The sequence below is a fragment of the Euprymna scolopes genome, chromosome 43, assembly GCF_053919585.1.
Source record: "Euprymna scolopes isolate OS-2025 chromosome 43, ASM5391958v1, whole genome shotgun sequence".
Taxonomy (NCBI): Eukaryota; Metazoa; Mollusca; class Cephalopoda; order Sepiida; family Sepiolidae; genus Euprymna; species Euprymna scolopes.
The window spans coordinates 831,716-845,356 of NC_136524.1; the positions used below are offsets into that span (position 1 = coordinate 831,716).

The 13,641-nt window shown below is 37.2% G+C and overlaps 1 protein-coding gene across 1 annotated transcript in view; it reads left to right on the forward strand.

Annotated features, from left to right (window-relative positions):
* Window positions 1-13,641, forward strand: part of LOC145268435 (uncharacterized) — a 114,374-nt gene that overhangs the window by 47,275 nt on the left and 53,458 nt on the right. The window contains exon 3 of the mRNA XM_080123995.1: window positions 7,966-8,104. Within this exon, the coding sequence (XP_079980121.1) occupies window positions 7,966-8,104 (139 nt within the window). The remainder of the gene's footprint in view (window positions 1-7,965; window positions 8,105-13,641) is intronic.

A 13,641-nucleotide genomic window follows, 5' to 3' on the forward strand; every position in this document is an offset into this window, starting at 1 on the left:
CAAAATCGGTTAAGATCAATGGAAGTGGTAAAATATTTTCTCTCTAATAAATTCCTCCTCCCCCTGCCACCACTTAACACCGTTTGGGGATCGTTCACAAGGAACAGTTGAGAAGAGAACACCGGTTTGGTTTCGTAGTTCTTTCATGTGAAGTTATTTAAAATCACTAAACTAAGCTGCAGTGCTCTGTGGCGTAGTGGTTAGCGTGCTGGACAATTCACATTATATTTTCACGTTTGCGCCGACCTACCGTAGTCGTTTTTTTTTTTTGTTTTTTTTTCCTAAATGGACTTTTCTTGGTGGCCGAACTGTTAACGTTGCAGATGTTTTTTTTTTTTTTTTTTTTTTTCACACTTTATTTTCCTACTTTTACTCATGACTCCGGGTTTGATCCTTCCTACTTAACTACCATAACATTTTTTAAAACTCCTCCCCCCCCCCCCCGTCCCGGAAACAAACACTCGGGCAACGCCGGGTACCCCCGCTAGTTTTAAATAATCAAATCCAAACTTTCGCAATTTTTATTATCTCAAGAGTCATATTCTTTGGGGTTTTTTTTTGCCACTTTGGTGTAGGGGGCTACTATCAGGGGCAGCAACTACTGGGGCACTATGTTGGGATTTGAGCAGCAAGATGTCAGTTCACGGTACACTTTAACTTCTGCATGTCAGTACTGTTAGGGAAGCAGGATCCTGGAATGGAATTCCAGAGTCTAGCGGTTCTGGGGAAGAAACTATTTGAGTAGAAAGATCTTTTACATCTAGGGATCTCTACTGTGTGGGGGTGGGATTTAGCTGCCTGTCGGGTTTGTTAAGGGTGTCTACGTCGTGGAGGCACAAGTGCCTGCCGTTCGTCAGAGCATTCACCATTAAAATACTTGTAGAACAGGCAGAGAGATGCAACGTTTCGTCGATGGGACAGAGGCTGAAGCTTAGATGCCAGTTCAGGGCCTATCAGGTTGGCGACTCTTTTTTGAACCTTATCTTGGAGTGAGAGACTAGTAGCAGATGCACCAGCCCAGATGTGACAGCAATACTCCATACATGGGCGAATGGTTGCCTTATAGAGGTACAGGATACTTTCAGGTGTCAGTAGTTTTCTAGCACGGTAGAGAGAGCCTACCTTTTTCGCAGCGGCCCTGGCAATGTTTTCAATATAATTGTTCCAACTCATGTTTCCTGTGAACGTTAGGCCAAGCAGTTTGAAAGATGTACTCTCAGATAAAGAGTTACTGGCCATTGCTATTGGTGGCAGAGAAGGTTTCTTGTAATTATTGAAGGAAACCAGTTTAGTCTTGGCAGCATTGAATGTGACCATCCATTTATGTCGCCATTCCACTACAGATTGGAGGTCATCCTCTAGTGTTTTTGCCATTTCTTTAGTTATGTGTTCATTTGTTTTCCTGTCGTGCCTGTTATAGAGTGTGATGTCATCAGCATATATACCCATCTCAGAGGCAGTTTTGTCGGGGGGGGGGGGTCATTAATAAATATTAGGAACAATAGAGGTCCAAGGATAGACCCCTGAGGCACTCCTGCATTTATATCATATTGTTTAGATGTACGACCGTCGAGGACAACCTGGATTTTTCTCTTATCTAAGAAGGATTTAATTATGTTAAGTATTCTACCAGTGATACCGTATGATCTGATTTTACTGAGGAGACCCTCATGCCATACCCTGTCAAAAGCCTTAGATATATCTAGAGCTACCGCTCTGCCCTCCCCCGCTTTGTCCAGTGAATGGTATATACGTTCAGAGATTACAGTGAGGATTATATGAATATATTTTTTTTTATTATTGGAAACCTGTTATATAAAAAAAAACAAATCTGTTTAAACTTCATATCGTGTAATACTTGAATTTAATATCATTTATATATAATATATATATATATATATATATATATATATATATATATATATATATATAAAATAAAAAAATTACAATAAGTTTACCAAGGTAATCAAAATGGTAAACTTACAATATATCATAAATATTAAAGAGTTAATATTTACAAGTAAAGTAATCTCAACCAGATGTAAAAAAAAGCTCAATAAAACCGAAAAGGAAATAGAGCTTATAATATGAACAAATGATTAATAAAACATGTTAAAAGACATCTTGAAAAAGAGTTAAAAACATATTTAATTTTAAAAAAGGAAGCACAAGATAAGTGAATAGTCCTTAATCCGCGGAGTTTCGAAGAAATACTCTCCTTCTCATCAGAGGGCAGGAATTAGCAAAATGCGGGATCGGATTTTGCATGTAAAAGTATTTAATGAAACCACAAGTAAGTCAAAGATCTTACTTGGTTAAAAAAAAGGGTGAGGTAAGGGGAATAGGAGGTAAAAGAAAAAATGATAAAAAGATTTCACGTGAATGGATAGTCTGTGCACATTTGAACTTTTTAACCCTTATCCTTGAGTGGCCTCTTGGCCTTGATAATGAGTTGATACCTATGAAAAAAAAAAAAAAAAAGAAAAAGTCCAATGTGAACAAGTTCTAATTGAATCGTCCCCCTAAGCAATCCAGGTTTCAAAATTCCCACTGTTTACTATGCTAAAATCACAATGACTAATGTATACCTATTAACCCTTATCCTCGAGTGGCCTCTGGGCCTTGATAAGTGGTGACACCCTTGTAAAAAAAAAAAAAAAAAAAAAAAAAAAAAAAAACTTTTAATGATTTCGGACCCATTCCATTTGTGATTTTTTCCAAGGAATTCTGCCTTTTGGATCATTTTGGACCATCTTCCAGTTTTGCGATTCCTTTGGAACTTACTTGTGGATTGGAAGTTTTTAATTCGACCGTGTTTGGATTTTACCATTCTTGGAATTTTTACCCTTCACCGGACTATCCAAAAAATATCCGATAAATGGTAAGGGGTCATAATAGGGGTCAAATTAAAAAAAAATTGACTGCTTCGGTCTCTACCAAATTACTCAGACAATTTCTAGTCTAAACATTTAAAATTTTACATAAAGGGTATTCAGAGATAGGGCAAGCTTTTTAATCAGTTTGGGTCGAAAATTTTAGTTATCTCTATATAAATAAAATGAACTCATTTTTTCCCGTGGGATTTTGACCTTAATAGGATTAAAAATCAAGATATTTCATGCAAATACATTATGCACAAACGGCAGAACAATATCTGAGATGTGTTATAGGCTTATTAGTTCTCAAATTCCTCGATAATCTTAGATTTCTATACTTTTTCTGCTGAGAAGTCACGGCCAAAATCGGTTAAGATCAATGGAAGTGGTAAAATATTTTCTCTCTTAAAAATTCCTCCTCCCCCTGCCACCACTTAACACCGTTTGGAGATCGTTCACAAGGAACAGTTGAGAAGAGAACACCGGTTTGGTTTCGTAGTTCTATCATGTGAAGTGATTTAAAATCACTAAACTAAGCTGCAGTGCTCTGTGGCGTAGTGGTTAGGGTGCTGGACAATTCACATTATATTTTCACGTTCGCGCCGACCTACCATAGTGGTTTTTTTTTTTTTTTTTTCCTAAACAACTGGAATGGACTTTTCTTGCTGGCCGAACTGTTAACGTTGCAGATGTTTTTTTTTTTTTTTTTTTGTTTTTTTTCACACTTTATTTTCCTACTTTTACTCATGACTCCGGGTTTGATCCTTCCTACTTACCTACCATAACATTTTTTAAAACTCCTTCCCCCCCCGTCCCGGAAACAAACACTCGGGCAACGCCGGGTACCCCCGCTAGTCAATATATAAATGTATGTATGTTTGCATGTCTGCCTAAAACTTTTGACAGAGGCAACGGATTTTTCCAAGATCAGTATCGTTTTGAATTTCAACCTTTCAGACGACAAATTTATTTAATAGGAGGTAAAAGAAAAAATGATAAAAAGATTTATTTAAGAATTCAGGTGATAAGTCATCTCCCTCTCAGTACAGACCAATAAGTCTTCTCTGTGTTATGAGTAAGTTGCTGGAATCCATATTAAATAGAGAAATAGTCAACCACCTCAGCAGGAATAACCTTCTTAGTGACACACAATATGGTTTCCGCTCTGCAAGATCTACCGCAGATGTGCTGACGGTTGTATCCCACAGGATTAGTGAATCTCTTGACAAAGGCTTCCTTTCTAGGGCAATTGCTCTTGACATATCAAAGGCCTTCGACAAAGTATGGCATAAGGGTCTACTTCACAAGATTTCCAGTTACGGTATAACTGGAAATGTTTTCTCAATCATTAAATCATTTCTCTCCGATAGGCTCATAAGAGTAGTGGTAGATGGTCAAAAATCGGAGGCCTGCAATATAAATGCTGGAGTCCCTCAGAGGTCAATCCTGGGCCCAACTCTCTTCCTGATCTACATCAATAACCTCCCTAAACACATACTTAAATCATTCGTTGACATCTATGCTGATGACACGACCATCTACGGCAACACATCAAAGGCTGTAAATGACAAAGTTCTCTCTGATTCTCTCTCCTCTGATCTCGAGCACGTGGTTCAGTGGGGGAAGATGTGGCTAGTTACCTTTAATGCATCCAAAACCAAACTCCTATCCTTACATCATCAACGCTCTGATCCCCAGCTGGCATCAATTGTGATGGATGGCTCTCGTCTGGGTGAGGCCCCGTGTTTTGACAAGCTTCTGGGTTTGACCTTTACTCCTGATCTGAAATGGAACACATACATCAAGTCTGTTGCCAAGGTCGCTGGAAAGATGGTGGGATCCTTCTACCGCTCCAGAAGATATCTCACTACTGATGCAATTCTCTATCTATATAAAAGCCAAGTACGGCCAAGGATGGAATACTGTTGCCATATCTGGGCAGGAGCTGCCAAAAACAGCCTATCATGCCTTGACAGAGTACAAAATAGACTTCGTGGTTTAGTGGGGGATGCCCTTTTCTCTACCCTGCAACCCCTCTCCCACAGAAGAGACGTTGCAAGCCTATCCTTGTTTTATCGTTATTTTCATGGCAGGTGCTCGTCTGAACTCCAATCCCTGGTCCCCCCCTCGCCAATCTTTCACGAAAAACACCCGTCTAGCTGAATCCACTGTGAAAAATTTCCCCCACTCTATATCTGTGCCTAAATCAAAACGCAGATTTCATGAACAAAGCTTCTTTCTTAGAACTGCACGCCTGTGGAACTCTGTTCCGTCTGCCTGCTTCCCTCCGGACTACAACTTGGATGTCTTCAAGTCTAATGTTAACAAATTCCTAATGAACCGCCCCCTTAAGTAAACACTTCATCAAATCTCCTCACTAACGTAATGTACTTGCAATAACCCTTATCCCTGAGTGGCTTCCGGGCCTTGATAAGTGGTGATCTCTGTAAAAAAAAAAAAAAAAAAAAAAAAATATCGAAAAATTGACTAAACACATTAATATCTTCACCTTCAATCGGACACTTTTCTACAGGGGGGGGGGGAGGTCGCTTTTTTCGCCAATATTTTCAAAAGTCACCTTCTCCGGGTTTGTATTACTGTACACACAGATTCGAAAAAGTTGTCAAAAAAACAAATATATAACAAATAAATGTTATCAAAGGCAAGATAAGTTACTTTTCTACCAAACTGGATATCATTTTCATGTTTTTATTCAATTTAACATGTTTATTCAGCTCGAAAGCCATACAGTGTTTACCGATGTATTGGAAAATTCAAAATGGCGGCCGACTCTCTCTTTAACATGGTAAGTTCGGGAAAAGGTGTTATAAGTAATAAACTAGATAAAATACTATTAAAAAACCACCGAATATATGTCAAGTTATGTCACGGTAACATATATTGAGCGAATTTCTCAAAGTATTTTGTCTAGTTTATTATTTATTATACCTTTTTCTGAACTTACCATGTTAAAGAGAGAGTCGGGCGCCATTTTGAATTTTCCAATACATCGGTAAACACTGTATGCTTTTCGAGCTGAACAAACATGTTAAATTGAATAAAAACACGAAAAATATATCCAGTTTGGTAGAAAAGTAACTTATCTTGCCTTTGATAACATTTATTTGTTATATATTTGTTTTTTGACAACTTTTTCGAATCTGTGTGTACAGTAATACAAACCCGACTTTTGATATCTATCTGCGTAAGTATACTTTGATAATTATGTTTCAGTTTGAAGAAATGTGGTATAATAAAATTATGGGGTGTTCGTTCCCACCCGACCCCCATAGAATGGAAATATGTCACAAAGTTTAACGGGGATTTTTAATATAGATCCACAGAATATTGTGATAAGTGTTTCAGTGTGAACAGGTATGGTATAATAAATTATGGGGTTTGTCTATTTTATTTTTACTTTCATCATATTTTGCTTTGGTTTTGATATCCCCAAATTCGAAGCTATCTCTTTACAACCCTTCCTTTTCATAACCTATCATACTTTCATAAATCAGAGTCCATTTTCTGTAGGCTGTTTTTGAACACAGTCAACGACGGGTACTTTTGCTAGTATATATATATATATATATATATATTTATATATATATATATATATATATATATATATATAATGTGCGTGTGTGTGTGAGAGAGAGTTTAAATCTGTCAAGTGCGATCACGTTTGGATTAGTTCCAGGAATACTTCGCCATCATACGCTTGAAAAACAACATGATCCGACGTTACAAGTAACGAGTCATGGCGATTTAACGCAAACATGTTAAATTGAATAAAAACACGAAAAATATATCCAGTTAGGTAGAAAAGTAACTTATCTTGCCTTTGATAACATTTATTTGTTATATATTTGTTTTTTGACAACTTTTTTGAATCTATGTGTACAGTAATACAAACCTGAAAATTGAGTAGTTCTTATTTCAGTCACGCAAATTATTTGGATTGAAATAGGTTTTGACATTACTAACAAACAATTTCTTTTATTTGGGTACTTTTGCAGTTTTGGTATTGTGCTGAAATAATAACGTTATTTTGAAAGCCATTCTTAACATAGGAGGGAGTTTTGTAACTATTCTGTGCTTCCACCTAACAATTAAAACAAAACAAAACAGGATGCTAATGCAGAGAGTGATCCGCGCTATTCTTTAAATCATATTTCCACGTTGAATTAAAGTTTCATGTTTCTTTCATTCAATTGTAAGGTTGGGTTTGTAGGTAATCGTGAAGAAAGAGAGAGCCTGTTTCCTCCGTTTGACTATAGGTGGCGTTACTGTCTGTCCGCCCAGTTACGGAAGCACAAAATATATATAATGCCACTCTTGAAATAAAAATAAATGTTTTTGTTATATTTTAATTTTAAACATGTTTTTTTTTTTATTTGCAAACATATTTAGGGTTTGTATTACTGTACACATAGATTCGAAAAAGTTGTCAAAAAAACAAATATATAACAAATAAATGTTATCAAATGCAAGATAAGTTACTTTTCTGCCAAACTGGATTTCGTGTTTTCATTCAATGTAACATGTTTATTCAGCTCGAAAAGCGTATAGTGTTTACCGATGTATTGGAACATTCAAGATGGCGTCTCACTCCCTTTTTAACACCGTATGTATGGAAAAAGGTGTTATAAATAAAAAACTATACAAAATACTATTAAACACCCGGCGAATATATGTCAACCTATGTCACGGTAACATATATTGAGCGAGTTTTAACAGTATTTTATCCTGTTAATACAAACCCCCTTCTCCTTTCGATTGTCTAGCCTTAATTAAAACCTATGTCACTTCTGGTTTGGCGGTGGTCGTAACAGCAAATACGTCAGGTTTTTTTCCCCCCCGTTCTTTTATTTTTTTACGGTATGAGTTCCAGCCTGCCTTCCTACGAACAATTTTTTTTTTTTTTTTTTGCTCAACATACAATGCCGGGCACCCATGCTAGTATTAAATAAAATTGCACTTACATCGTGTTACATACAGGTGGGGGTAAAACTGTAGTACGCATTGGAGGTACCTATTGTAAAAAGTTATTTATTTTATTTATTTTTATTTATTTTTTTTTTGGCTCAAGGTTTCTCTCCCGGCTCTCCTTACGCAAGAACAAAAGCCGATCCGAAGACAGTGTGTTAGTGGAATCTCGCTCAAATCAGGGCGGAATCTTACGGAAACTTGCATATTCAGTCGAGGGCATTAACCGAAGTCTATACTCTGTAAGTAGACGGAACGTTTTTTTTTTAATTTATTATTTCTCTTTATCTCTCTCTGGTACTTGTGCATTTAACGAACCAGACGTAACTCAGCATTTGCTCGGCTTTGTCCGACTCAATCTAGAAGGACTAAGATAAAATTCCTATAGTCATTTACATTGATTTTAGGCCATTTTCATGCTGTATAATAGATATAAATAGTCGGCGATGACCTTGATACAGTAATTACTTTTGATTATAGGCCATTTTTATGCTGGAAAATAGATATAAACTATGGGCTGAATCTAGTAAGACTTGGATTAAGTTTATACAGTATTTTTTTGCTTTTAGACCGTTTTCCGCTAGAAAATATATAAAACCTGTCGGCTTAATCTAGCAGGACTAAGATTAAGTTCATACCGTAATTTCTCTACATAGGCAGGAAAATCGACAAAAACACTCTGCTTAAGCTAGTCAGACTTAGATTAAGTTCATACAGTAATTTCACTGGCCTTTAAACCATTTTTGTTCTGGAAAATAGATAAAAACGGTCGGCTTACTCAAGTAAGACTAAGATAAAATTCATATAGTCATTTTCATGAATTTTAGGCCATTTTTATGCTGGAAAATAAATAAAAACAGTGTGAAAGACTCAGATTCAGTCCATACAGTAATTACTTTGAAGTAAACCAATCTTAAGGCTAGAAAATAGATATAAACAGTCGGCTTAATCTAGTAAGACTTCGATAAAGTTCATACAGTAATTTCCGTTGATTTTAGGCGGTTTTTATGCTAGAAAATAGACAAAAACAGTGGGCTTGGTAATTTTTTTAAATATAAATGAATAATTGTAATTTTTTTAAATATACATGAATAATTGTAATTTTTTTAAATATACATGAATAATAATATTACAAACCTTGCGGACCAGCTCCAGACCCCAGAGGCTGCACTAAACTTTTGCCAGCAACGGAAATTGTTGGCAGAAGAGAAAAGGTGTTTACATTTTGGCCAGGATTGTGTACTTGCAAAGAGAACAAGCCTTTCCGACGTTTACGGTTGGAGGCGTCGATGGACCTCCATTAGGATTGGGACCGTCTTCTCAAAATCCCGACTAACCATCGCATGTATAATAAAAATAATATACTTATGGGCGTTCGAGATGGCATCTACAAAAAAATCTCCATCCCGAATGTGGGTTACGTTCTCACCACACAATTGTGGATTGGAAAAATTTTCCTGCGTGATATATGCAGGGACTATTTTCTTAGGGATCCCCGGCAGATTGGAGGCCCAGGCCATACGGTAGAAATCGATGAGTCCGTTTTTAACCGCAGAAAACACAACGGCGGCAGACTTCTGACACCGGTCTGGATACGACCCCCGCCGAAAAGGAGGGTTTCTTGGTCACTGTACCAAATAGGAACGCCGAAACCCTCCTTTCACTAATAAATAAAAAGAAATCCTTGTTTCTGGCGAAAAAAAAAAATGTACAAATAATCCTTGTCCCCCCCCCTCCCCCTCCCCCTCCCCCAATGCTTTTTATTGCCCTTTTTTAGACTTTTTCCATTTATCTAATAAAATGAACTCATTTTTTCCGGTCTGATTTTGACCTTAATAGGATTAAAAATCAAGATATTTCATGCAAATATAATATGCACGAACGGCAGAACAATATCTGAGGTGTGTTATAGGCTTATTATTTCTCAAATTCCTCGATAATCTTAGATTTCTATACTTTTTCTGCTGAGAAGTCACGGCCAAAATCGGTTAAGATCAATGGAAGTGGTAAAATATTTTCTCTCTAATAAATTCCTCCTCCCCCTGCCACCACTTAACACCGTTTGGGGATCGTTCACAAGGAACAGTTGAGAAGACAACACCGGTTTGGCTTCGTAGTTCTTTCATGTGAAGTTATTTAAAATCACTAAACTAAGCTGCAGTGCTCTGTGGCGTAGTGGTTAGCGTGCTGGACTATTCACATTATATTTTCACGTTCGCGCCGACCTACCGTAGTCGTTTTTTTTTGTTTTTTTTCCTAAACAACTGGAATGGACTTTTCTTGGTGGCCGAACTGTTAACGTTGCAGATGTTTTTTTTTTTGTTTTTTTTCACACTTTATTTTCCTACTTTTACTCATGACTCCGGGTTTGATCTTTCCTACTTACCTACCATAACATTTTTTAAAACTCCCCCACCCCGTCCCGGAAACAAACACTCGGGCAACGCTGGGTAGCCCCGCTAGTTTGACATAAAGAGTTGCAAAAAAAAAAAAAATTAAATAACTTTTACGTGTTTAAGACATAGACAATGTTTTTTATGTTAAAAATTGAAAAAAAAAAAAAAAAAAAAAAAAAACCAGTTCAGACAAAAAAAAAAAAGTTTCCTATTATTTAACAAAAAAACTTGTTTTATGTGTATTTATTTTGAAAACAGAAGACAATTTCAAACAATAATAATAATAATTTGCTTTTTACTTATTTATTTTTTTTTATGTTTCTACATAAAGGATCTACATTAATGATCTTCCAAATCACATCCTTACATCATTTGTAGACATCTATGCTGACGACACTACCATTTATGGTAGCACATCTAAGACAGTAAACGACCAAGTTCTCTCCAATTCTCTCTCCTCTGATCTTGAGCACATAGTACAATGGGGAAAGGAGTGGCTGGTTACTTTTAATGCATATAAAACCAAGCTTCTCTCTTTACATCATCAACATTCTGACCCACATCTGGCATCAATTGAAATGAATGGCTCTCGTCTTCAGGAGGCCTCAAGTTTTGACAAGCTTCTTGGCTTGACCTTTACTCCTGATCTTAAATGGAACACGTACATCAAATCTGTTGCCAAGGCCGCTGGAAAAATGGTGGGATCTTTCTATCGATCCGGTAAATATCTCACTGCTGATGCTATTCTCTATCTATATAAGAGCCAGGTACGTCCAAGGATGGAATACTGTTGCCACATCTGGGCAGGAGCTGCTAGAAAGGACTTGGCCTGCCTTGATAGAGTTCAAAATAGACTTCGTAGCCTCGTAGGAGATGTCCTTTTCTCTTCCTTGCAACCTCTATCTCACAGAAGAGATGTTGTGAGTTTGTCTCTGATGTATCGTTATTTTCATGGAAAGTGTTCGACTGAGCTTCAATCTATGGTCCCCTCTCACCAAACTTTCACAAGAAACACTCGTCTAGCTGTAAACACTATCAATAATTCCCCCCACTCTTTATCTGTGCCTAAACCTAAACGTAGATTCCATGAACAAAGCTTCTTTCTTAGAACTGCACGCCTGTGGAATTGTCTTCCGTTTTCCTGCTTTCCGGCTGACTACAATATGGTTGTGTTCAAGTCTAACGTAAATAAGTTCTTGATGAGCCGTTCCATATAAGTTATCAAATTTACCAAATTTTCATTACTAATGATTACTATATTGTCCAATTTCTACTGTACACTCTTTAACCCTTATCCTTGAGTGGCCTCTTGGCCTTGATAATGTGGTGATGCCTATGTAAAAAAAACAAAAAACAAAACATTTTACAATTTCATTGTACAGTTATTTTGTTGAAGCGTTGTTTTTATTTTATCGCCAACGCTCAGTTTTATCCGGCTGTTGACGTCATGCGCCGGACAAAGCCGAGCAAATGCTGAGTTACGTCTGGTTTGTTAAATGCACAAGTACCGTCTCTCTAAATATATATACAAGGTGTTTCAAAAGTCCTGGGAACATTTCAACATTGAATATCTCGAGAACTATTAACAATTTAAAAACACATATTCAAGTCAATTCTCCGACCGAGCAATGCAGCGCAGCTTAGTATATATATATATATATATGATGATTGCAACGTCTTGTCAGACGAGTGCCACTCCCTCAGACATTTAAAATCTATGAGCCCAAATGCCTGAGGGAGTATCTATACGAAGATGATGTTTCAGAGTCTTAGCTTTGTACGACAGCTAAGTCTCTCTCTCGGTTCAAAATGTTGAGATCCAGCAACAAGCAAGAGCAAGATAGCCAGCAACAAATTAAACTGCAGACCAGCTTAATGCGGGTACTGGTCTCCCGCTTTATGGTTTTTTTAAATCAGAGATTGGCTTCTCCTAGAAAGGTTGCCTTCACCACGGCTTACGGGAGCCCTCTCCACCCCAATACACATATACACACACACACAAATACACACAGTGCTAGTTGGCCGTTGACCCAGAAAAAGAGTTCATTCACCCTTTGGAAGGTCTTGTTTTTAATCCTCCAGGGAGACTAGCCGCCCTCCTCACCAAACAAGTCTGGTGGGGGAACCAGTTTAGTCGCCGGTGACCCGACCATGAGGCAGGTAGTACTGGGTTACATGGTACCAGTAGCATATGACATGACCTGACACAATATATATATATATATATATATATATTGTATTGGTAGTAATTATTTGTAAGTGTGCCCACCAAAAGAGTGCTCAATGTTTAGACAGAGCCAAAATAAGTGAATTTAGTTTGCAAACTAATGGCTACACATAAGCATACATGTTTCAGCAAAAACCCAGTAAGGGAATCGCTTCGTCAGGCCAAGGACATCTCTGGCTGTTTCAACTCAAACATTGCCAATTTATAACTAGGACTACATCATATTTAAGTGTAAAGGGGGGGAGACAGGACCTAAAGAGAAAGTATACACTCGTCTAGCTGTAAACACTATCAATAATTCCCCCCACTCTTTATCTGTGCCTAAACCTAAACGTAGATTCCATGAACAAAGCTTTTTTATTAGAACTGCACGCCTGTAGAATTGTCTTCCATTTTCTTGCTTTCTGGCTGACTACAATATGGTTGTGTTCAAGTCTAACGTGAATAAGTTCTTGATGAGCCGTTCCATATAAGTTATCAAATTTAACAAATTTTCATTACTAATGATTATTATATTGACCAATTTCTACTGTACACTCTTTAACCCTTGTCCTTGAGTAGCCTCTTGGCCTTGATAATGAGTTGATACCTATGAAAAAAAAAAAAGAAAAGAAAAAGTCCAATGTGAAAAAGTTCTAATTGAATCGTCCCCCTAAGCAATCCAAGTTTCCAAATTCCCACTGTTTACTATGCTAAAATCACAATGACTAATGTATACCTATTAACCCTTATCCTCGAGTGGCCTCTGGGCCTTGATAAGTGGTGACACCCTTGTAAAAAAAAAAAAAAAATGTCAGTTATATTATTCATTGTAAATGCTAACGTTTAAAATCTCAAGGTTTCCATGGAATGTTAAAAAATTGTTCAATGTGAGCAGGATCGGTCACATGACACACGCATGAAGCTGGTAATCCAATTCTTACCAAACGCGTCCCAGCATTGCGTTGTCAATGGTTATAAACAGCTTCTATTAGTCAGGCCTTCAGCTCATCCACATCTCTTGGAATGAGAGACACAGAGAGCAGTCCTTTCACAAATCCCCACAAAAAAACAACTGCAGAGTGTTTTTTTTTTTTTTTTTTTTTTTTACACAGTGATCACCACTTATCAAGGCCCGGAAGCCACTCAGGGCTAAGGGTTATTGCAAGTACATTAC